The sequence below is a fragment of the Tachypleus tridentatus genome, chromosome 1, assembly GCF_004210375.1.
Source record: "Tachypleus tridentatus isolate NWPU-2018 chromosome 1, ASM421037v1, whole genome shotgun sequence".
Taxonomy (NCBI): domain Eukaryota; kingdom Metazoa; phylum Arthropoda; class Merostomata; order Xiphosura; family Limulidae; genus Tachypleus; species Tachypleus tridentatus.
The window spans coordinates 145,309,312-145,335,338 of record NC_134825.1 but is presented as its reverse complement, the minus strand read 5'-3'; the positions used below and the strand labels follow the sequence as shown (position 1 = coordinate 145,335,338).

The 26,027-nt window shown below is 31.9% G+C and overlaps 1 protein-coding gene across 1 annotated transcript in view; it reads right to left on the bottom strand.

Moving 5' to 3' along the window:
• Clk (circadian locomoter output cycles kaput protein Clock) overlaps positions 1 to 26,027 on the bottom strand; it is a 55,208-nt gene that overhangs the window by 16,030 nt on the left and 13,151 nt on the right. Inside the window, 9 exon segments of the mRNA XM_076456653.1 lie at positions 5,415 to 5,562; positions 6,202 to 6,308; positions 9,976 to 10,034; positions 10,036 to 10,187; positions 12,989 to 13,111; positions 14,799 to 14,910; positions 16,895 to 16,984; positions 17,438 to 17,529; positions 21,692 to 21,840. Of these exon segments, the coding sequence (XP_076312768.1) occupies positions 5,415 to 5,562; positions 6,202 to 6,308; positions 9,976 to 10,034; positions 10,036 to 10,187; positions 12,989 to 13,111; positions 14,799 to 14,910; positions 16,895 to 16,984; positions 17,438 to 17,529; positions 21,692 to 21,840 (1,032 nt within the window).

The window sequence follows — 26,027 nt, the reverse complement described above, 5'->3', positions numbered from 1 at the left end:
AGTAGTCACATACACAATCATGCATAGTGCAACACTATAAATAAATTTTACACACACACAAGCTTTTTTTAATTCACCATGAATATATATAAGACAGTAAGTCACAAAAAATGTAACAGAAATATATGACCCATAAAATTAACTTTTTTTTATGTTTTACCTGTATTAATCATCTCATACATAAAGCCTGTATCCATTTTATGCTCAAATGTTATTAACTTTAGAAATTATTCATAATGAAACATTATTCATGTTGCAAATATAGAATGATTATTTTTAGAGAAAGTTTCACTCCATAAACTTTTTGGCATTTGTCTAAGTATTAGGAGTCGTACTGTTCCAGTTACATCATTTTAACATGACGTTTGATTTGCTTGAGCTCAAAGCTGCATAAAAGAACAAAACTTTCAATTTTAGTTTTATAAGCACCCAAGCTTACTGCTGACATAGTGAGGATCATTTTATTATTTAAAATTTGATTTTATGTTTTTCATTGTAAAATGAATAATTTATAAAAAGAAACAAATCCTCCTGGAGTTGAAGATGGGCAACAAGTAGTTTAGGTATCTTCATGCTTAAGATGCCACCTTCAATTAATTTTGATAATGACATAAACATAGGCTATTAAGATACTGTGACATTTGTAGAATTTGAAGAACTTAAAAAAAAGTGTGAGATTAATTGGTGTAATTACTGATATCCATTTACTCCTTTAACTTATCACGTTTTCCTCTTTCAAAACATATTATTCCATCTGCTATCCTCCAACATATCTTGAGTTTCATACGTAAATGTACAATTTAATTGTTTTTCTTTGTTGAATTACATGCTAATTTTGAAGTGAGATGAAAAGCAACTAGTCAACTCCTATCAAGAACTCTTGAATTACTGTATTGCTAACAAATAGTGGGATTGGCAATCATATTCTAATGCCTATAAGGATGAACATGTTTGGTAATGGGTATTGAATCTGGAAACCAAAGATTGGAGTTTAATATTCTAACTGCCAGGCCATGACAGGCCAGATTAAATGCAAAGAAAATATGGATTTAAACCAGTGGTGGGATTAAAAAATTTTAACCAGTTCTAATTTGCTTTACACACCCCCATTTTTTGCAATAAAAATTAACAAAAATATTTCACTGAAATAATTTATTTAGTATACTTTAAATATTTCTAAATTATCACTTGATTATCATTAAAATGTTTATTCCTTCCATATTTGATCCTGTTGTCATCAGCTATGTGGTTTTTTTCTTAGCCATATTTGAACTGAAGTGGGATTCCATGAATCCAATTGAAGGCCAATCAAATTAATTGCCATCAGGTATGTCACATTTTCAACTGTAAAGTGGCTTTTCTTTTCATCCGAATATATGATATTAATTCTTGAAAACCCTCTTTCTGCCTCTGAGGTAGTAAGACAAAACTTTACCAATTTTCAGAATTTCTAGTTCAGTTTCTTCTGAAATGTTGAAAAGTTCCAATTGGTTTTTGTTTGATTGGTGAAAGTTCGTGTATATTTTATCTATAGAAATTTTGAAGTGATTCACTTGTTTTATCCATGTGATAGAATAATCTAAAACCAGTTGCAAGCAGTGATTTAAGCAATACCAAATTACAATGTCAGGAAAATCATTAAGTTTAGTGCTCACCCCTGACTTGTAGCCAAGCATTATACTTGCATCTTCTGAGCAAAATGTGACTAAATTACTTTTCAAATATCCACTATCAAATCCTGCATCATGCAACTTTTTAATAGAGATGTATATACAGTTTTGGTATCTGGTCAGTTAAACTCAATCAAATCAAGAAAAATTATTGGTGACAGATCACAACCTTTAACCTTTACAAAAATTTTGTTCTCTGGTTTACTAGATATGGTTGAAGTTTCATCAATGATGACAGTGTTTTAAATTTTGTTTAGTTGTTTTAGTATATATTTCATTGTTAATTACCTTTGCAATACAATAAACTATTTTAACAGCAGTTTTCCAAGAATGGAGTCCCATTCCCATTTCCAACCCATTTTTTATTTGTAGCTCCATCTCATCTTCAACGTCAGAAAATGGCCTGCTTTGTTTTGCTACACTGTAGATTGCATTAAAAACTTTACATGTAGAACTGATATATTTTTGGTTTATTTTATCTAGGCATTTGGTAATTGCATCATCTGCACAATCTTTCAATAGGCGTCATCATGGTTATGGGTCTGTTGACATCACAGTGCGATGACGTGAGTGCTATTTATAGCGGCATGTGGATCCAGAATGTATGGGCAAACAAACTGACTCTTTGGCTGACAGAATGGCACACACAGGGTCATTTTTGAGAATACAATTGTTGAAAGAGGATCTTTCAGGAGCCAAATTTTGTTATGAAGATACAGATCAACATTCAAATACTCAGCTGAAAAGATGGTCGCAATATAATCGGCTCCCAGTCACAGGAAATTGCACAATTCTGTTAGAAAGGTAAAGAGGCTTTATCAGTTTATTTTTTTTTTATTCACACAAGTTACTTTCAATTTTCCATCATCCTATGTAACGTTAAAAACATATACCCAATGGAAAGAAACTAGTCTGTTTCCATTGTGATTATATACCCATATATATGAAATCGGCTCAGAGCAAGTAATAATTGATCTGTAGACTTGTTACACAGGTATAATTAACTTAATTATACAGAATAGTGGTTGCTCACATTTGTAGCAGTTTCACAATAGAATTCCTGTCCTTTTGGCCCAAATTCACTGTTAATTTCAGAAGTTATTTCATATAATAGTACACTGTATATTCAAAACTTATTTCTTTTGAAAGAATGAATGTAATTCCTGTAATATCTGAAAAAACGTTTGTGATGTAGAATTAATATATGTTTGATAATCAATGTTCACTAATCACAATCCAAAAGCACGTCTGGAAACGAAATTCCTTGTAGATCTGCCAGTGTTGTTACTGGGAATGTTTACCCAGTTTTTCTGGTTTGTATTCGCACATGCACACTAGTGCATTACATCATGATCTAAAAATTGCACAAGTTCACAACCATGATAAGGCCTATTGTACTGCACATATACTGTGTGCCTCTGATGAAAAATGTTTTTTTTGAAAGATGCTTGCTGGACAGTTTTATTCCTTCCCGGTGCTTCAATACTGTAGCTTCTCAGTTCCATCGATACACGAATTCCCTTCATGTTTATGGAATCAAACTTGTCACAGTGATCATGACCAAGTTTCTTGCTGCAAACAACCAAACCATCATATTTGTCCTCGAACTCCTCGGCCTGCTTCATACCTCAGCAGTCCGGAAGAGCAGTTGCTGGATCTTCAGTTTGTGCAGCATTAGAAGTGGAAGTTTCATAGTTTCTTGAAGTTGGTGATGTTAGATGTTGAATTGAATTTTGCTTTGAAGTTTCAGTTCTTGGGGGTTTTTCTTGCAAACTCCAGTATATTATGTTGCTGCTTCATTTTAGGGGCTGAAGCCTGAAATTCCATTATTCAAAAATAAATGTATTAATACCACTTCTTATTAAACTTTCACCAGAAGGGCTAAAAATATAGAATTATTTTCTAATTATTTTTGTAAATATTCACATGAAAACTATTTTTATAATCATCTTTTAAATTTTTGGCAGTATATAAACAAAGAAAATTAACTTAATGTTTAACTGTTTTTGCAAATACTGTTCTTAGATGACTCTGTTCTGTTTACATAAGGAATTTTATATGATAAGTATATATCAACAAGCACAAATTAGTGAAATATATGAAAACACCAATCCCACTAAATCTCCAATCCACAAGCTTTTAATTTTCTCTAGAATAGTAAAACCTACAAAATAACATTAAGCGTCACAGTTTAATACTAATAGTGTAGAAGTCTACATAGACTACATCATTTTTCAAACTCACCTTCTTTTCTCTGTTTGCTCCAAGTATGATAGACAACTGATATCAAATGTTCATACAGGAAGATGTAGGCCTACATTAGTCTACAGAAATGTTCTTCTTCCTTCGTCTAAGATGGCTGATCTGTCACTTGTAGAGGCCTGTGCAAATCTGGCCTCAAACGTTATCGTACTAATTTACAATTGTGCTATTGCGTGTGACTTTACACAGCAAGAATCCCCATAGTGACAGTTGATTATGTAGCATGAGTTCCCATAGTGAAAGTCAATACATTGTACATCTAGCATCAGAGGGCTAGAGCCAGTAAGAACTGGTTTGGTGAACTTGTGAAATTTTAAGAAAAGGTTCTTACGAACCAACTGAATCCCACCACTGATTTATACCAACAACATTTGGGATTTTAGAATATAAAAAGTATACAACACAAAAATATCTATGTTCAGTTAGGTCTGTAACAAAAGTTTAATTAAAGCAGAGTCAAGAGTGCCTAGTTCAATTAATTGTTAGTTTAATTTACAGCAAAGCCATATTTGCTGTGTCCACTGCATGGAATAAAACTTCAGATTTTAGAATTACAAGTTCAGAATCATACCACTCAACCACTGTCCCACTAAGAGACAAAGAGTTCAATTAAAAACATAACTAAGTTTTACTTGTTCCATCAAAATCTGAATGGAAAAACTGGTCATACTGGCCAATATACTTACTTTGAATTTCACATACTGAGAAGAAATCTGCATAAAGAATTTAAAAAGTAGTTTAAGGTGAAGTATTATTAAATTAAAAAATAATGATTATATTTTAGATATTAAAATACAGACTGGAGATTAAAAATCACAATATAAAGTCCACAATTTTTTTTTAGCCTATGCCTTTTTCAAGGGTTAAGTTGAGAAAGGTGAAACTAAAATATTGATTGTTAATAAATAAATGAATTTTGGGATTTTTATGATAATAAATTATGAAACTTACAAATGTGAAAGTTATAATTTTATTTTTACTTAAATTAAAATATTATATATTTCTTCTTGATTGAATGTTAATAATACATTATTTCTTGGTAACTGATAAAAAACATTTACTTTTGCAAGCAGTAATTCTACATGGTTTCAATGCAATTATAGGCATAAGTGCTGGGAATGGAAAATGTAAGTACATTTAAAACAACTATATTCATAAAAAAATATACTGATACACATAATTTTAGAGATGAATTATTATAGTTTTTTTTCAGTTTTAAGACGAACACACTGTCAACTTTCTTCAATAGTGGTAACAGTATCAGATAAAAAATTTAAATACCTAATGGTAAAGTAATTTTTCTGTTATAGTATCATTACTTTTCATAAAATGCTTCAACATATATGCATCTTAATACTTTAAAAGTAAAAAAAGTTACAGCAGAAAAAAAAATTAAATGGTGTGATATCTAGAACATTAAATATTTAGTTTCCTGATGTAGGACTGATGTGAGGTGTGATGAATATTGCAAAATAACTTCACCTGATGACACTGTGAGTACAGACAATAAACTCCGGCTTTGAATTCCACTGATGATAAGTAATAAAGTAACGTGTTTGGAGCCATATCCACTGTTGACCTTTGGTTAGAAATCTATAGTAACATGATGTTCCTTCTCCAGTTTGCATCACTAAAATTGAAGAAAGGTAAATGAAAAAATTAATATGAGCACCTTATAAATATCTTTTTCAACAATGTAATAAATTACATACACTTACACAGAGTAATTATTAGTTTAGAGTATTTGCTGCACCACAGCAAGTTAAAAAAAAAAGTTCACTTACACAATTAATTATAAAATACTAAAAGGAATTGTTACAAGTTTTTATTTTGTTTTGGGAAATGAGTGAATACTTCATAAAATGTATGAAATAATAGCAATATCATATTTTAAGTTGTCTTTATATGAAATATCATGCATTAAGAAGGGACCACTATTTTCATCCATGAACTTCTTCTGAAACATCTTAAAAATAATATAATGAATGTTACCACTTAGAAGTTTAAGGATAACATTGAAAAACACATACTAAATGAAAAATGAAAATAAACTACTAATTTCTCTTCTCATGAAAATATAGCAGACTCAAGAATTCAGCTATATCAAAGTAAATAAAGAACTTTCTTATTACTTACTACATGATTAATTATTGGTTGTTTGATTAACCAGTGTTATGTCATCTTGGTTTCAGCTGAAACCTCAGTGATTTAGTATAAATACTAACAACAGTACACAATATAAAAATATAGAATAAGAAAGAAAACTTACATGCTTCATGACATGCTGCTATTTGGTCTAGATCATCAACATGGTAATAATCATAGCCACATGTTCCCAAAACCTCAAAAGGAAGATATCCAATAATAGGAGGAGCCCTGTAATGCACAAATAAAAATTAATTTAAAACTATTTTGTTCTGCTATTACCTTATTTAAAAACGACTTGTATAACTTAATGTGAATTGTAGTAAAACAAAGTTATGATTCTCTTTTTATAAATACAACCTCCAAAATAGCTGAATACATCAAGTTGTCAGCTTATTCAATAGATAATTTTCAAATAATTACTGCTTGTGTATTGCATGTTTACTGTACTGTACTGCAGAAGAAAGTAAATATTTTAACCTTGGTGATATAATTTTTGCTGCCATTAGTATATGATATTCTCCAATAGAACTGTTTATCAACAAGTGAGACAAACATTCTATGATAAATTTATATAATTACTAAGCTATACAGAACCCTGAAATAAAGAAACTGAATACAAGTTTTTTTAAGTAAAAACAATATTAATTCAACCTTTATTAACTTACCACAACAAAGTATATCCTGTAAATCTACACTGAACAAATAATCATATATTCTCAATTACAATCAACTTGCCGAATTTTACAGCATGCCATTATCAGATAGAGAAAATATACTAGAATCTGTTAATTTGACCATTCATAACATCTAGTAACAGATGTAATATGTAAATTTGAACGATAATTTAAAGGAAGACTGTGTGTGCTTTCCTTATCTTCTTGTCCAGGACAATCACTTCTCAGCCTTAAAACTATGTCTTGGAAACCTAAATACTTCAGGTGTATGCTTGCATAAATAATCTTGTCCTTAGACTTGGATGTCATCGATAACATTGCTATAGTCAGACACTGTACAATACTTACCACCTTTATCATCTGTTTATAAAAATCCAAAACTGAAAGTAAAATAACTAAAATTCAAATTAATTACAGTAAACAGGGAAACTACAAATTCACAACAAAATTAAAGAGAGTTAAATATGAATGGGAAAAGTTCAAATCAGAATAAATATAACTAATGGCTAAATCATAAGTTTTTGTTTGTAGAATTTTGCACAAAACTAATTTTGAAGTAACAGACTAGAGGAAAGACTATTAGTCAACCCACAACCAAATTTTGTGCTACTCTTGTTGGATTGAATAGTGAGTTTTAACATTCACTCTTTTAATGCATAATCTCAAAATGCATAGCTAAATTGTTTCTACAGTAATGGGATGTGAACCACAGAACCACAGCATGACAAATGAACTACTAGGATGCACTTGGTCTTAAACCAGATGTAAAATAAACATAACACAAATAAATTAATAACTCATAAATAATATACAGGGTTCCCACATTTATATAAAAAAAAACAATTCAACATTTCAAAGACCTTTTTCTTACATATTCAAGGACCTAAGTTAACTGAGTGTAGAAAAAGTAAATAAAGAATTTAAAAATGCACTGTTAAGAATGGCAAAAATGAAGGTGCTTGACAAGGTTACTTCCTAATACAAACAAATATTTCACTTATTTAATACTACAATTTGCCATACACATAACCAGGAGTCTTTGGTGGACAGACAATTCTAAAAAACAGTTTCAGGCTTGATATGAATACAAGTTTCTTAATAATGTACGTGCAATTATTTGCTTTTCAGTTAAGTCAGTTTTTCTTCAAATATTTGTTCCACGTTTTTTGAATGTCACTTTCTTGTTGTTTGCTCAATAGTAAGGGTTGCTGGTCTTAGCAATAAAAATGATCTTCCCAATCATCTCAGTTTACAGGGTCAGTTTATCAGCAGGTGTTTCAATAGCGCCAGTATCATCTTGGAGCCTTCTTTTCTTCGTTTTGAGTCAACTATTTCATGAAACAAGTCCTTTTTTTCTTTGGCTTTTCTCTTCTTTCTTTTTTCTTTTCTTTTTCATTTTTGGTCATCCAGAAGCAGACTCTGTTCTATGATTACCTTTTTGATATCCCCCACTGCTCTTAGGTGATCACAGATGCATATCTGAGCAACATATGTTCCATCTTTCATATTCTCTACCTCAACTTGTCTGTTAACTGAAAACCCTCTTTCAAATGAACCTTGCCCATGTGACAGCAACAACAGCTAACAGTATAATTGTCACAGCTTTTCAAACTGTTTGCCCTTGAATATCAATCCAAACAGCAGAACCTCCACTCTGTCAAAAATAAGATCACATCACAAGACACTAAAGAGTTGCTTTACACAATATCATCAATAAATTGAGAATGCTAATGAATGATATCATCACAATTCTCCTCACTGACCTGGTGCTGGTCCACTAGGCAATTTAGAATGCTTACTGATGTATTGTTCCTTTGCTTTAGAACCTGAAATTTTGCAGGAACCCAGGAATAAAAAATTGGGCATTAAAGAATATTTCAAAGGTGACTTCTGCAATAACTTCTCAACAATGACCAGCAAATAATTTCTGCTGATCTTTCTGAATCCAAAACACTCTGCTTCCCAACTCTCTTCTCTACAACCAAAACCTTTATGACTCTCTGCAACATATCCCAGGTCAACATTTGTATAACCAAGGTGATGCTTTACCCAATTTGACATCAGTAAGCTATCAAAAGACTTGACTTCCTTTATTATGTCTAGCTACCTGAAGCTACTCATCAGTTTCTTGAGGAATTTGAACAAGTCTAATGACTTGCAATAATGGACTTATCTGACTGATATTAAGTCAGAAAAGGTGTCATGTCCTTGTTCAATGATATGATGAAACTCAGTTTTGCAGCCACAAGTGGATTCTTGGTAGCTTACTTGATGACTTCAAAGGATATTGTACAAGGATTTGAATACTTATTCTCTTCAACTGCTTTTTTACATATTTTGCTATGTTCAACAAGCCCTCTATACAGGTCATGAACCATGGAACTTCATTTTTGCAGTCTAATTAACTAACTACTAGTGAGTAATCAATATGAAAGATTAAACAAAAGACATTCGTTTTGAATTTCATGCAAATCTACATGAGGGCAATCTGCACTAACTGCCCCTAATTTAGCAGTGAAAAACTGGAGAGAAGTCAGCTAGTCATTATTACCAACTCTTGGGCTACTCTTTTACAAACAATAAGTGAGAGTAACCATCATATTACAGTGCCCCATGGCAGATTGCAAGTTAAGTGTTCTAACCACCTGGCTATGCCAAGGGTACAAGTGGTCCTAAATCAGAGTATAACAAACACAATACAAATAAGTTCTTAACTCAAAAATAACATACAACCAATTGATATCAGATAATCAGAGGACAACCCCTTTAATACAGACTGTTGAGCAATTAGATACAAGACAAATCAGTCATGGAAGCAAAGGAAAGTTCGAACTTTACATACACAGAGGTAAAAGAAAAGGTAAAACACAACTTAACACTGTAAGCATATGTTTGCTAGAATGTACACATGAACATCTTTTACAACATACATAAACTGACCCAATAGATATTGCACTATCAGACAAAATTCAATCAGGCATTTGTCTCATCCCTAACAAAATAAATTAATACAACTTAAAGTTGACTTCAATGTATATTGTTTGCAAGTATTCTTACAAAACACAAAAATTTCAAAAAAGTTAACTTAAACATGTTGTAAACAAGACATATTTATAAGCTGTAACAAGCTTCCTTACAGGTTTACTTACAGGCAAGTTTATGAACTGTTTGTAATGGTCTAGAAAGGTTTTAACATAAATTTAATAAGAATTTCTACATACCTATGATCCAAGAAAAGGAATTTCCATTCCATGCTGTGGCGTGAAGTAAATTCATTTTTTAAAATTGTCACAAAGTGTCATTTCTCTTAATAACTGTGGTGTTTGCAGTCTTGCCATGGCCACGAAACACGATTTCCACTCCATGCTATTAGAATTAAGCCGTGAATTAATGCTGTTGGATCGGGTGTCATCAGGATCTATGTTACAAATCCCTAAAATATAAAATATTCCATTGAAATATCAGAATATAAACAATTTATTGAGAAATGCAAAAACTGCATGTGTGACAAACTGATAAGAGTGTAAACACTGCATGGAAAAGGTTAAGATTTTGTACACACAATATTTTTATAAACAATAAATAAATAAAACAGCAAGGTGAGGAAGTAGGGTAAGAGTGTGTCAGTGGTAGTATTTTTCTAAATACTTTTCCAGTTTTAGAAAATGTTAACTTCCAAAATATACCCTCTGCTGACAGACAGCATCTCTACTTGATAAATTCCAACAACGAACCTGCTAGAAACTAAAGAAAGAACTGAAGAAGACAATCAACCCGAGGCAGATGTCAGCAAAATCCCTAACTCATCCCCAAATTGCTGATGTGGAACATTGACAGGCTTCTGAACAAAGAAAGGCTGGAGATAAAATGCCTTTGAACAGTCATGAGAGTAAGATTAATCAAAGAAAACTGTAATCTTGTTAAAGTGATTACAGAATTCCAATGTAGACCAACATAGGTCTGAAAGGGGATCCATCTACTGAGAATCTAAATGAACCTCCTCTTGGCAGTGATACGCCATGCATGCTGATCCTATATATGTGAAGGATAAGGCATAGCAGTCTTGCCGCTTGACCTCAGAGCAATTTTCAAAATGGAGAAGACTGTTGTCTTCTACTGCACCTTTGCCTGACAAGACTCTAGATGTCAAGATGAATCACGTATCTGGTGGGAAGTAAAGCAAGGAGTATCTGAAGGTTGCCCTACATTTCAACCAGCTCAGTGAGTTCAAGAAACCCCTGGTCATTGGCAAGTCCCTCTGCTTCTGCTGTTTCCAGAACCTGTATACCTGCAAACTCAGTCATTAGGTGTGCCAACAAGAAAATCTGAATTTCCACCACCCTATTTGAGGAATGACACAGGGATGTAACTTCTACATGTCCATCTAAGGCTGTTAAGTCATTCTCCTGCTTGACAATGCCTCATGCTACCTCCATGACCTGCAGCACAGAAATGTCAAGCTCGTCTACCTGCCTGCTAATGCCACCTCCAGCCCAGTAACCAAGGCATCATCAAGGCCATGAAGCTGCAGAACTGCTGCCACTCCCAAGCCATCTGCAAGTCCACTGATATGCACCTTGCTGTGACCTGGCTCCAGGTTGCCATCTGTGACATCAGAACCTTCAACAGTGCATAAGTGCTTCAACAGGACAGGCATCCCCCTCCTACCCACAGAGGATGATGTCCTTCTGGCAGAGTTCCTCTACCAGACAACCTCTGCCCTGAACATACCAGAGATAATGTCAGCTAAGGAGTACACAACCATGGATGACAACACCTTGATGATGGATTGGATAGCTGCTTGATCCAGGAGACTACTGCAGCATCCACTAAGCCAGAGCCTGCCAGTTGTTAGACAGAACTTGTTCCCTCTCGGCAGCTCAAAGATGGGAAGGCCCAGGATATGTTGGTTGTCCTTCAGGCCCACTTTCTGCAGAAGAATTACAGTCAAACCCTTGACCTAATGACCACCCAGCAGCAGTTACAACATGAGAAGCACACCAAGTGCACTTCACAGCCCACGCTGTACAGCCTTATGAATTGTGGGTAAAAGGAATGTGACAGGACACTTTGCGATTGGGAACTTGTTTAGGATTATGTACTTGTGATTATAAATTGTGGAAGGACACTTTTTTGTATTTGTGATGATGAAATGAGAAAGGACAATGTGTGATTATGAACTTCCAGAATGATATGTAATGATAAACTCTATTCAAGTTTCCTATGGATGTTTCCTGCAAGCTATTGTCTTTGATGCTTACTATTATTTGGTATAACAGTCACATTGTGAAACAAGTTTTTACTGAAATGTTTAGTTTGTATTTTCTATGTTTAATAAATTCCTTTTTTGTGAAGTGTGTATTGTTTATTTCATAAAACTACCCAGGTCTGGTTTACATTACAGCAGTAGCCAGGACCAGTTGACATGTGACCAGTTTGTTGACCACACCACACCTTTATTGAGAAAGAATTTTACTCATCCAAACAGGTGACTGAAATTTTAAAAGTCTGGTTCTCAACAATTTGTTGTCTATTTCTTCACGACATTTAAGTAATTGAGTCATTAAGGCTGATGATTTTGATTGCACTTGAAGTAAGTAGCCTGGGAAATATATGCTAAATTCTAGTGCTGTAATTTTTTATTACACTTTTGCCTATTCAATTGAAATCATTGTCTTCAGACTGATGAACACCACTGATACCTTAATTAATGAACACCATTCAGTGAAACTAGCAACTATAAATCATGTAATAACCACTTCTTGTCATTTGCACATCTAATACAGACATAAATAGCAAAAAGGTGTTGTTTCATAATCTGGGTATCATACTACTAGGTGTCACCACAAGTGCACATAAACAATAACATCATGCCTTGGCCTCTGATACTGTGTGGTGTAAGGAAAAATTATGGAGCTTGTTGTTATCCTAAATTTTGCATTTATTTGTTAATCAAAAGTACAGTGTAAAATTGTATTTTTTAGACAAGAAATGCAAAAATTTCTGTGTAAAGATGTTATTACAACATCTTGTATGTAACAGGAACATAGAAAGGTGAGTTGTAGGGTTACGTATTGTGCCTTTAAGGCTTCATCCTGAACCTGAGTTGATCCCATACTGTTATGCTCAGTAATACAGCCACCATGCTACATGGCCGTTAGTTGCTTAGACTGACAGCTTATCCAGTAAATGAGGCTGAACTAGTAAATATACTAAGCTAAATGTCATACTAACCTTCTGTGTATGATGGTCTCCATGTATGGAATGTTCCAATAAGTCGAATTCTCTCAAATGTTGGAGTGTCTGATGAATGAATTGGGCCATGTTTCATGTGCAGTGACAGCGTCACACAGGAATCTGATATAAGGAGGTAAAAAACCTTCACAAAATTAATTACAAGCAAAATGCACATCAAAATACACATTTTTTTTTTATTTTAACAACACCAGAATGGTCAAATGTTTAAGCAAAATATCTCTTAGCAACACAAATTAATAAACTCTTACAAGACAGCTGGGCTCTATATAAATGGTTAACATCTACTGACAAAACTCCCAGGATTGTCACGTGGTACGTAACTGAAGTTAGCATAAAAAAGTGAAAATTAAGGTCAAGAGTAGTAATAGCTCATACACTTCTTAAAATAAGTAATCACCTAGTCTCAATGTTTTTCAGAACAAAAAGTAAAATAGTTGAAAAGTATGCACATATTTCTGTTTCTTAGTATTAAACATTGCACTGTACACTGATAATAATAGCTAGAGCTAGTGATGTTGTTTATATTTTATTTATCATTTTCTCTACATGTATTTTAAAAACTTTTGATATTAATTTAGGAGGTTTTAAAGATTATGCAAGTGGAATCTGCTATTCTATATCTGGATACATTATAACCAATCAAAAGCTCTGCATTTCCTCTGTGAAAGTCTGTTAGGTTGTCTTAGTTATTTATGAGAGAAAAGCTCAGTTAGGAAACCTGGTAAATTACAACAGATTTTTTTGGTAATCAGTATAGACATTTTGGTATTCAAAAATGCATATGTAAAGTGTACAAAAATTATTTTTTCTATACCCCCATGTAAATTTGGACAAGGCTTATCAAGTATGGTTCATGAGTAAAAAAAAATCAAAACATTGTAAGTATTGGAGATTGTTATTTTCCAAATGTTTTTTATTCACTATTCCATGTTTTAAGAAAAGAACTGAAATATAAATATGTATTTGTAAATTGTAATAATATACATCTTCACATTTGTATGGTAAACAAAACCTCATTATACCTTATAAAATACTGAAAAACTTATGCATATATTGGTTGGTATGTAATTATGGTAAAATAGGAAACATGATGTTTGTAAGTATTTTCACACCTATGCCAACACTAAATCCTCACCATCCAAGTTTACTGGATCAAATACAACTTTGTACAGAGCCTTATTATAAATATTTTATCTCACTTTTATATAGTACTTCAAACAATTATTGTTGCAACAAAGGTATTGTGTAAAGAAGTTGCTAGATCTTACCCCCATCATGTTTTCATAGCCAAGATTCAAACAGACTCTAGGAAACATTCACTTATCAAACAACATTCAAATACCTACCAAGTTTACTGTATCAGTCTAGACATTTTACAAAGCTGTAGTCTAAGCATTTTATAATAAATTTAGGTATTGATAAAAATAATAAATATGTTTTATGACAAATACCATGAATTTTGGCTAGTCTATTTTTGGAAACACTAATATGTATGAAACTATAAAATTTGCTTGAAAGCAAATCCATTGCCATTAAAATATTTGTAACAAATATACATCTCATGAAAGAAATATAAATATTTTTTCTGATTTTCAATTAACCAATCAGAGTCACAAGTACAAAGCTTCAGAGCAATCTTAATTCTTGAATAATTGTTGATTGCTTACAATTCTTGATCAGGAAATGTAAAATTTACAATAAAATTTCTTTTGTTACATCATGCATGTCCACACTGATACATGGTAGTAGAAGTACTGGATTGTAATGAAAACAAAAGTAAACTTACGTTTTGTGTTATCATTCTGGTCAGTTGCAGATGGGGCACTATTTAACAATTTATACAATGGTGGTTTATCACTTTCATGAACCAAATCAAATATTGATGATGAAAGACTTCCCTGTAAGTGAATACAGAAGCCATAGCTTAGACTCTGATAAAGCAGATAAATTGAAATTCAATGTTAAAATTTGTGTGCTATAAGCACAGATTACACACTGGTAGTTATATGATGTATAGTTTAGGACATATATTGTTTACACAAAATATGTAAACCCATATTTACATATGTTGCATGTATAACATAACTGATTTTACTAATACCCATTACATACAGTTCCTTTCCAGATATACAAATGAGAATCCTTTTACTCAGCTAAAACAATAAATATAACACCTATTTTCCACTTGATATAAGCTGGATAGAATATTTACTAATTAGGGTAAGTCCCAAATTTTGATTCCTTTAGGTTAAGAACTGTGTACGACTGAAACCTTCTGAAAAAACAAGACACCTTCTGCTTTATGTTCAAAACATGCTTTCAAGGAAAAAGCCAAAACATGTAGTAGTACTAAACCCATGCCACATTAGGACAATTTCTTGGAACTTGGGGTCATCAGACAAAATGTTTGGAACAAGTACTGAACAAAGGGCACAAAAGATACTGATGACTTTTATGACATCTGAAGGTAGGTAACAGATAATGTAACTCTGCTACCAACTATGGAATAAGTTGGTAAGTCATAATCGTGAAATAAAAACAGGCAAAAACCCTATTTGGCTTCTGCTGGGATGCTTTTCAAAACAGACTGGAATGGATGAAAATTCTCCAAAGATAAACAATGCAAGGAAGAAGCTCTTTCAAGGTCATCTGAAAAGTTGGTGAGGTCACCAGAATCTTTAAAAAAAAAACAAAAAAAACCATCACATGGTAAGATCTCAGATGAACATAACAGTCTTTTGGTAATAGAAGCTGTGAGAAGGTAAACTAAAAATTTGATCCTGAATAAAAGTGTCAGGAGAATATGAGTGGCTAATATTTAATAATTCCTCTGACAAATAATGTATTACAATGAGATAAATGGAGAAAACAGAGGGCAAATAAGACATTGTGAAAGACTTCCATACTTCTACAAAATCAAACTGAATACCAAAAACTTGAGAAGCAAAATTAGTTGAGGAAGATAATCCAGCTAAAAAACCCTATCAAAATTTAGCTGATTTCTGATAGCATTAGCAAAGACCCATAAATCAAAAGGTGGAAAATATTAAGATTCAAAAACTGAATCATTCAACATGTCATTATCACTCTCAGGCAATAGAATTAATTCCAGATTTAAAAATTTAAAAATCAAATAGCATAAACTTCAGAAATATGGTTGGCTAAATAATCTTGCTTTGAACACAGTGATGGTGTTTTTTGTTTCTTTTTCAATCATCATTGTCATCATCATGAACAAGAAAGCACATGTTTTAGAACTGATTGTCAACATGGATGTGAAACTCACTAGAATATCACCAAGTGAAAAGAAGCATTTTTATTATCATGAAAATTACCTTTCACCCAGACTCACTCAGTAAAATCTTTATAAATTTCCAGAAGCATGTTTAGTAAAAATATTTTACTAAAAATAGACATTGTACATTCAGAGTTATGGTATGTACAGTTTCATGGTAACAAGGTTAGTTAAATTGACCAGCCAGAAAGCACAGTCAGAGAGAAAAATTTAATTTAATTACTATATGCATAAAACTTATTACATTATTAGCAGACTTTATCTATGTTTAAAACAAACTAAAATTATTAATTTTGAAGGAATATCAGCTCATATAATTTAACATCATCTGTTGAAGCAAGTTTGAATTACACACTATTTTCTATAACAACTTAACGTAAATTAACTAAACTTATTGTTCTTTTGTGAAAACAAACACAAGAATTAAATCATTTTTGGTCTGAAAACTTTAAATGTGTATTTTTCTATATATAAAACTTTTAAATTAAAAAATTATCTCTAAAGGGATATATATATAAATGAGCATGGTACTAATACATAAATGACGTTTTTCATTTTACATGCTGTAATGCTTATAAAGTACTCACAGGCAGGTATCCTAACAAAGTAGTTATACTTTCTGAGGCATAGAGAATTCTACCACATGATGAAAAAACCAGAATAAAACCATCCAGAGCCTAAAAGAAACAAGTAAAATTAATTTTTATTAGCTACATAACAATTTCATTCACAAATTGTATTTCACAACTTTTCTGAGACATAAAAGTATTTTTAAAAACTAAAAGTGAAAATTACTCTGCTAGTTAGATAGTTAACATTTGAGAAAAATTTTTTTTCCTTTCTTTTTGAGAAAATCTTTAATTAAAATATCTTAATGTTTAATTCAAAAACCTGATATTTTGTGTACAAAAACCTTGTAATGTTTACTAATAACCTACAAAATTTTGTAAACATGTGTACATTATAAAAAATCATAGTATAATTACTCTCATGAATACTTTTGTGGTAATGAAAGGGTTCAGAGGCATTCCCACTAAATTTTGCAAATAAACTGAAAAAAAAAAGAAAAAGAGCAGTACATACAAAATCTCTACTTTCTAAGAAAATTTAAAAACATAATCATAACTTACTTCAAGTGTTAAGTGTGTGAATTCTTCATTTGATAAAAATGAAGGCTTCCAGTTTTCCTGTATTTCCAACGATTGTGACTGAACTGATACTTCTGTAAAGAGTAAAGTTTTATTTATTTATAAAAATATATCTTTTTAATAGTTAAAATAGTATATAGCCATATAAATGTATGCATTCCTACATTACTGGCATTTTTAATAATTTCAGTTTCTCAAAATATTAAACTATTTAAAATATGCACTATAGATTAATATTTCATATTAAATTCTTAAGTTTAAAATATGTATGATGTTAGATTATACAGTAATTTTTTATCAGAAGAGACTACATTAATTATATTAAACAATATATACAATATAAGTACCAAAAGCTCTTAACTATTAATGCTAACATCTCTTCTTGTGACAACACTAACTTACTCATAAAATTCCTATCAATAAAATAGCAATTTGTGATATAAAATTAAGAATGAAATGGAAATTATATATAAAAATAAAATATGAAAAATATAATAAACAGAATAAATTAATTACAAGTGCAAGTGGTGTACAGTGTTGAGTCATACTTCATCATCAAACATCTAGACACAGAAACAGTAGCAAGGGAAGGTAGGGATAAATGAGAAGAAGAACAACAGACAGCCTCAGACAAAATATGTATGGGAGAAAAGTAACAAAGGAGTAATTTCAATGTCAGACAAAGGCAGTAAAACTGTGCATGCAAAAAATGCACAAAAGCATCAGGGTCTGATCAATAAATAGGGTTGATTGAATCCAAATGTTTATTATCCATAAAAGGATATGCTGAATGATTATAAGCCAAGGCAAGAATCTCTAGCATGCAGGAAGGATGCAGCATGCTGACCTAAACACAACAGTTGGGTTAACTGCTCGGCATAGATCCCGTCAGGTGAGAGAGGAAGGACAAATATTTAGTGTTAGGTGTTTCTGTCAAAAGGAAAGGGGATGGGTTATAAGATAAATGAAATAAAGACAATACAGAACATACTTGTAAAACTAGTTTTAAACACAGAGAAGAAGGTTGTGACATGTCCACAGTCTGAGAGGAAGACTGCAGCTCAAACAGCAGAGGAAATGGACTAAAAATCATCATCTTGTTCTGACTTCCCCAAGAAGGAGAGAAGTGTTTAAGGGTGAATGAATCCTTAGGCATACATTAAGAAAGACATCTAGAGTCATACAGGGGCTGAAATATCCTTAGCCTATAATATCAAAGCCACTGCATTAGGTTGTTGGTCACAAATAATGTCTGAAGCTGTAGTAGTCCTTAAATGGAAATATTAATTCATAGTAAGTCATTCATGGGAAAATATTCAAAATAAAAATCACTTAAAGTACCCTAAAAATAAATTCAAAGTTATTTTTCACATCCAGACAAAATACACTAGGGATGAAATTTTTTAAATCTCAAATCTTTTAAAGCTCAAAAACATTGTAAACACACACACACAAATGAAGAAACAGTGAGTGTGACATGACTGACCACTTTCATGCCAAACTGAGAAGTGAAGATTTGGGTTCTACTGTATAGAAGGAGTCAGCTGCACTAGTAGGGTGTGTGTTAGTGAAGAGCTGTCACATGCTTATTTGCATGCTACAATGCAGCTATACCATGTGAAAAAAAATGTAGAGATTAGTGCAAGTATAAAGGCTAATGGCAGGCAAAATTTTTTTATCTACAGAGGACAGGACAAATTAAGGAAAGGTGTTTTGTGAGAAAGGTAAGTTATCATATTGTAAAACTATAGTTCCCAAAACAATGAGGCAGGTACAAGTAACTGAATGAAGAGTATTGATGATGTAATCACATGACTGAAGAATTCCTACTTCAGCAGAGAAATACATTCACCTGCTAGTTTCAGCTACAACTAATGGAGCCTCTGTCAATAGTCGAGTTTACAAGGAATTACTACAAAAAAACAGAAAAATGGCTTCTAGGCATTCACTGCATTTTCCACGGAATTAAAATAGTGTTGAAAGATAGTGTATCTACGTCATTTGCTGATGTGAAATAGTTCATTACAACAATATATTACTTATTCAAACAATCTGAAAAGTTCAAAAGGCTTTGTGAGACAACTGCATTTTAATTTTCCAAAATTCATGGTAAATGATTTGTTGCAAACATAACAGAGAGTAAATCACTTACTAAGTAATTTCATAATTCTTGCTTGAGAAATACAGAATTTCCATGCCTCTTGGAAGAAGAAAATAGTATTGGCTAAACTTCATGGAGTCTTAAAAGAAAAGAAAGATTTTGCATTTCTGTCAAAATGTTGCCTGTACAAAGTTGTGCTGGATGCAAATTTCTATTCTGTCTGTGTAATTTGAAAAAGAAAACATTTTATGCCATCATATACTGCCTGTGGTAGGAAAATCAAAGGACATCTCTTACAGGAACTCAAGAAAGATACTTAACAGACACACTGAAGAAATCTTTTGAAAAAGTTCAATTTGAACAAGAAAAGCAGTTAGGTTCCTGGAATATCAAGAGCATTTTGCTTATGGCAGGGCACAAGAAAAGAAAACAAGGAACATACTTCTGTCTTGAATCAAGATTCTCTTTATTTGCTCAATTTTTCCAAAATATGCTTTGATAAAGTAAATTTAAACACTTGATTTCAATGGTGGTGTTATCCCAATTTGCTGTATCTGACACTAAAAATGAGCAATTTTGGTCAAGCTTAAATAAGCTCAGAATGGAAATAAGTCAAGAGAATGGTTATGAACTACATGAAGTACTAAAGATTTCTAAGAATATGTTTCTATACAGAAGGAAGGAATTTAAGAGTATGTATGCTGGTGGAAATAATGGTCTGCACATGTGCCAGAAATAATGTCACTGAGGCAGGGCTAATCACCTTAACTGCATGATCATTGACCAAAAGGCTTAACATAAAACATGCAACAGTGGAATAATCTCTACTGATTAAATGCTATCACTATGGGCTCAGTGCTAGAGACCAACATCATACCATTTTGTGCTTGTTACAGTTTTCATTCCATAACTTTTAACTGGGTATGTATGTCTTCAACAAATTGAAAATAAGATTTTCAATATTACATTTTAAGAGTTTTTAAGTAATAATTTACTCATTCATTCTTTCTTTTTGAATGTTGACTATCCATCATGCAAAGTAATTTTGATTTTAAGATTAATAATACTTTTACGCATCAAAAAAATTATCACATGTAATTTCACATGTAAGCATGACTTAAGGGAATAAGGGTTGGCATGGAAGACCCACTCCTAAAAGTTATAGAACCTCAAGAGCTGTAATAGAGAGACCACTAGTGGCACAGAGAACTGAAAGCTTCACAGAATGAAGCTGCAGTGGAGAAAGTTGTTTTTTACTGAGATGGGTGTTGAAAAATCACCGAAATGGACATTGGTGGGTTAAATACATGACTTCTCCAACTTAACCAGTTCACACAAGCTATCTCCATGAGCAGCTGATAAGAGTGGCAGGAAAATCCCTGTTCAGAATGAGCTAGTAGTAGCCAGTTGTCCACTGAATGATGAAAGCATACAAGTAATGAGTGAATGCTCTGATTATCTGACCAAAAACATATAAAACTGAATCACGTCCATACAAAAGATAAAAGTTTGACTGACAAGATACTGAAATATGCAAGCAAGCATTTGGGATATACATCTTTGTCATCCAGAAACCTAGAGAAAAAGCTCAGCTAAGGATAAGAAATAATTCCATGGTAAAATAAGGTAGACTGAGAAGGTGATTGAGGCAAGATTAACCTATTACAGGCTGCCAGTTTTCATTGTTCTTGCAGACAACAAACAGCTGGATAAAGAAGAAGAACAAGTGTGATGGGCTGTTGAGACAAAATGTCTTGTTCTGTCTCTGACAGGATTCTAAGGAAATGTAATCAGACAAAGGAGGGGAGGAACAGAAAAAAAAATACACACATTACTAGTGGTCAGAAGATAACAGCTTCCAGAAATAAACTGATTCTATCTATCTAGCAGTATGCATGTCAGAAAAAACATCCCATCATACATACAAGACATAACTCAACAGTAGATTCAGGATTACTTTCAGATTCATCTCAAATTAACTAAAAAATAAAGAAGCTAAACCTGTTGTTAAACTTGTCATGCAGTACCCCTTTGAGTAATGTATTTTGATATTAACTACTGACATAGCCATATATATTATTCAGACTCTCACCATTATGTATCTGCTGATGCTTTAGAAAAAATAAAAAACTCACCACTATGGCTCCTGAGAAAGGCTATGGTTGACCTTAAAACAGACGATTTGTCCATTTTTCTGTTGGTGGTTGATACCATGGAACAAAGCTCATTGATAAGCATGTTGAACTGGTCACGTCTCTTCTTTTCACTCAAGTTTCGAGACTTCCTATTATGACAATGAGAAAAAACTATTTAATATTAACAGCTTCCAAGAAAGTACAACAAATAATATATATATATAAATCTGTAAGTGATTTCTATTGAAAGTTTGGATATCACAACTCAAATACTAGAAATAAATTGTTTAAATTTGAACACAAAATTAAGTTAACCTTATGTATTTGCAAGGAGGGTCAAAGTGCACATGCCATGACCTTTTACAGAGTATTATTCTATGTGCTATTATGTATTTGATGTTAAAGGTATCAACTGTTTATGTTTGTCTATACTGATGATTTGTTAAATGTCTTGGCAGATGGGAGTAAATACCAAATACTTTACATATAGATATATATTTCAGACATTCTAGAGGTTTCACAAATGCAATATACAAATTGTATAGCTGACAAAAGTACTTTTATTCTACACATAACTATCATCATGCACTACAACTTGTCAGGTTTGGATCAGACTGATGTCAAATTCACAGACATGTCTCAAGTACAAAACCTTTTGTAACACACATCTGATTTTTTTTTTTCTAAAAGCTTGTCATATTTTGCATAGATGCACATAATAAATTTAGAATTAAACTTAACACTTTTTCCAATATGAGCTTGGTTCAATGTGCCACTTCCATACACATTGAGTTAATACTATGCATACACAATATTATTAAATGACAAGCTTTAGCTAAGTTATTTCAGAATTATTTGATGATGCAGAAATGTTTTGAAAAATTAAAACTATGTAATTTGTTACACAAAGAAATATATAACAATGGAAATTTAGAGTACATTTCACTCCATTTTGACTATTACACACAGCAGATGTATTCTTCCAATAAGTCCCACTCCATATTAAAGTGGGATCCAAGACAAAAAAAAAGGATGCACCCCTTCCCAATAATATACGTGTACATATAGTGTATAAGTACTGATTCTAGTTTACAAATAGAATATACTATGCAATTAATATTTTCTTCAAAGTTTTTCCTTTAGTATTTAATTCCTTCCTTTCCAGTAAACTTAAGAGCTTAAATGTAATTGATTATTTTTTTTAACATCTTGAACTGATATCATACCTTAATGAAAAATTCGAGAGTTCTGGCTTAACATTAAAAGATATAAAAAAAGAAATCTCAATACATTTCTACATGGAATTTGAAAAACATACATTCAAGTTTATGAGCATATAAAATCTCTATAATGAAGTATAAAGTTTTCAACTTAAAGTATCCTACCAAAAGCATATTACTGGATATTTAGAGTACATACTGAAAAACATATCAAACAACCATATTTTGTGCATAAAATTGCTGAAAACATGTATTACAATATTACAAATATTTTTACAAGTGATGCCTTGTATCAAGAGAAATCTACCATTTTCACACACACATACATACATACAACTAACAATATTATACTGCATAATAGTTATATCTAAAACATAGAGATATTATCAGACATCATTACCTACATACATGTCTATTCTTTTGAGTAGAATATAAGATCAGTCATGCACAATTATAATTGATAACTTTGAAAAAAAAAAGAAATATTAAGAATAAAAACAAATAAAAACAGCAACAAACATATGAAAAAGAGTACAACTGTAAGAGATATAGTAAAACACATTTTAGTAGAATTAAACAGTATTTAAGGGTGGCCCGTAAGTCCCTACCCATCCATATGTTATCATGTTATATTCAATTACGCATGTATTATAAATTTGTTTTTTTTTTTTTAGAGAAATATGGCCGATGTAAGCCCATTTACACTTAAAGAGTGTATTGTGCATAATATTTTGCAGCAAGAATGAGGGACAGCACACAGATACACTGGATACATAAGATATACGGATGGGTAGGGACTTACAGGCAACCCTGTATATACACTACACAAAATGCCATCACATATTAAAATCTGTTTAACTTAATCCATAATTTTACTTCTGAAACACTTTCTATATAATAGAAACTTTACTATAGAAAACAGTAACCATGAAAATCTATAAAAGCCTGAAGAAGCCTTTTAAACTCCAAATTGTATTATTTTCATTCTGGTATTCTCATTGTTAACCATACTTTTTATCCCAAAATTACTATCATTTAATAAGCTTCATATATAATAGTAAACTCGTGTTAGTAATAAATCATTATGTAAGTAATAATGTATTCATAAGTGTTCCCAATTGCAATGTAAACAAATACTTTATGCATAAACTGGCCAGTATGTACCTACTCATTTTAATGTAGAATTTTTCAAAATATTTTAACTAACTTTATCCAGTTTTTGCATAGCATGCAGTCAGAAAAATTGTTAAATCAATTTTTCCCAAGCTGCCTTTGTTTCATTGTCATTCTACGGACATAACACCTGTTGTACTCATGGAAGCATGGCTGCAATGCTGTACACTTCACAAGGATTTCATTATTTAGTGTTCTCTAATGGTACACCAAATAATATTTAAAGGTCATATAAATATACACCTGTCTGACTGCAAATCACCAGTCAAATATGTAACAAGAGTTGCTATAGATAAATCTGAAGTTTCCTGTTAAGTAGGAAATATCAGATTTAGAACATTAATTCAAGACTGATCTTTAGTGAGATGGTTAGTAGTAACACAATGAGACAAGAACATTAGTTTTATTGATTTCTGAATTCTTTGAATGGCAACAATCCAACATCCAGACTTAAAGAATGACATTTTCTGCAAGACGTACTCACAACTGAGAGGGAGAGTTACTGGAAGAGATAGTTGTTAAGCTATACAGAAGAATATTTTACTAATACTGAATATGAAGACCCTGAACACCTTGTTAGGAGCTAACTCGGAAACTAAACAAAATAAAATACATTGTACTTCTTTTTCAGTATGGATCACTATGTTTCATGTAAAATTCCTTAGAGTTTCTTCTAATCTTTATTCTACTCTTAGTGGCTGAAGTAGAAGCTTGTCAAATATAAAGCAATGAATTGCCACTCCTTACTTAGACAACACCAATATCATAAGCACACATGGAGCAATCCCAGAATTTTCCCTGCTCCGAGAACACAATGGGGTAGAATTTATCAGCTACTTGCAGTACAGTAGTTGAGACAAGAATTATCTAAAGTACTTTGTAAAAGTGAGAGAAAATATGTACGATATGGCTTTGTACAAAGTTGTAGCCAATCAAATAAACCTGTGAAGTATCTGAATGTTAGTTAACTTCCTGGGCAGCTGAGATTTAGTGTTAGTACAAGTGTTTATGAACATTGTGTTTCCTATATTACCATGCTTATACAGTAATCAAAAATGTGTGGTTTCTTCTTCAATAAGCCAAGGAGATTACACTGTGATGGAAGTGATGAGAGCTCACAAAAAAAACTAGATTAATTTGAAAAATTATTTGTGGTAACCTTGTTCAGCTGTAATATCTTTAAGCTACTTCTTTCTCTGGTTAAGTGCTTGTTGCATTATATTGTGAGAGATGAGGTGTTTGGGTATTTGTTGAAGTTTTACTTTATATAGTTATACATGAGGAGCTATTTTGTTCATGAAATGTCATGCATTGTACCATTACATATTAGGCTATTAATATAACATTTGCTTTTTTTTCATTGGTGGTTATCTTGACAAATTTTTAATAATTTTAGTGCTGGATTTAGTTGCCATAATGTGTTAAAGTGATGCATGTCAAAAAGAAGCTAAGCAATAGTTGTTAGTTGCTAATCATAAACACTAATTGGCACTTTATTCTAATCAAATCCACCAAACTATTTTGTCCCCTAAACTATATACACTATGTGTTTTAAAAATAAAGACTGTTTATTGTATCTTACAATGTGACTTATCTTTATTTCCTTTTTATATACCTGGAAAGGTAAACCAGATGTTACTTCAGCTTTTAAAACAATGATACAATATAAGCTTCGTTAGCGTACCAAGATAAATGTTGTGGAATGAACAAATCAAATCAATATAAAACTTTGGTTTAAGATAAAGTGGCTACATATTACAGATAAAATTCCATAATTATCATATCATGCACTTCTTTATGTTCCAATGGAAACTCTTAAGAGGCTGCATATTGTATGATTTGAAGGCGAGATATCCACACAACACAGTTCTCTGTATTACAAAAACATAGATGATATTACCACTACTTGGCATGACTTAGAAAAAAGTAAAAACAATTGACTT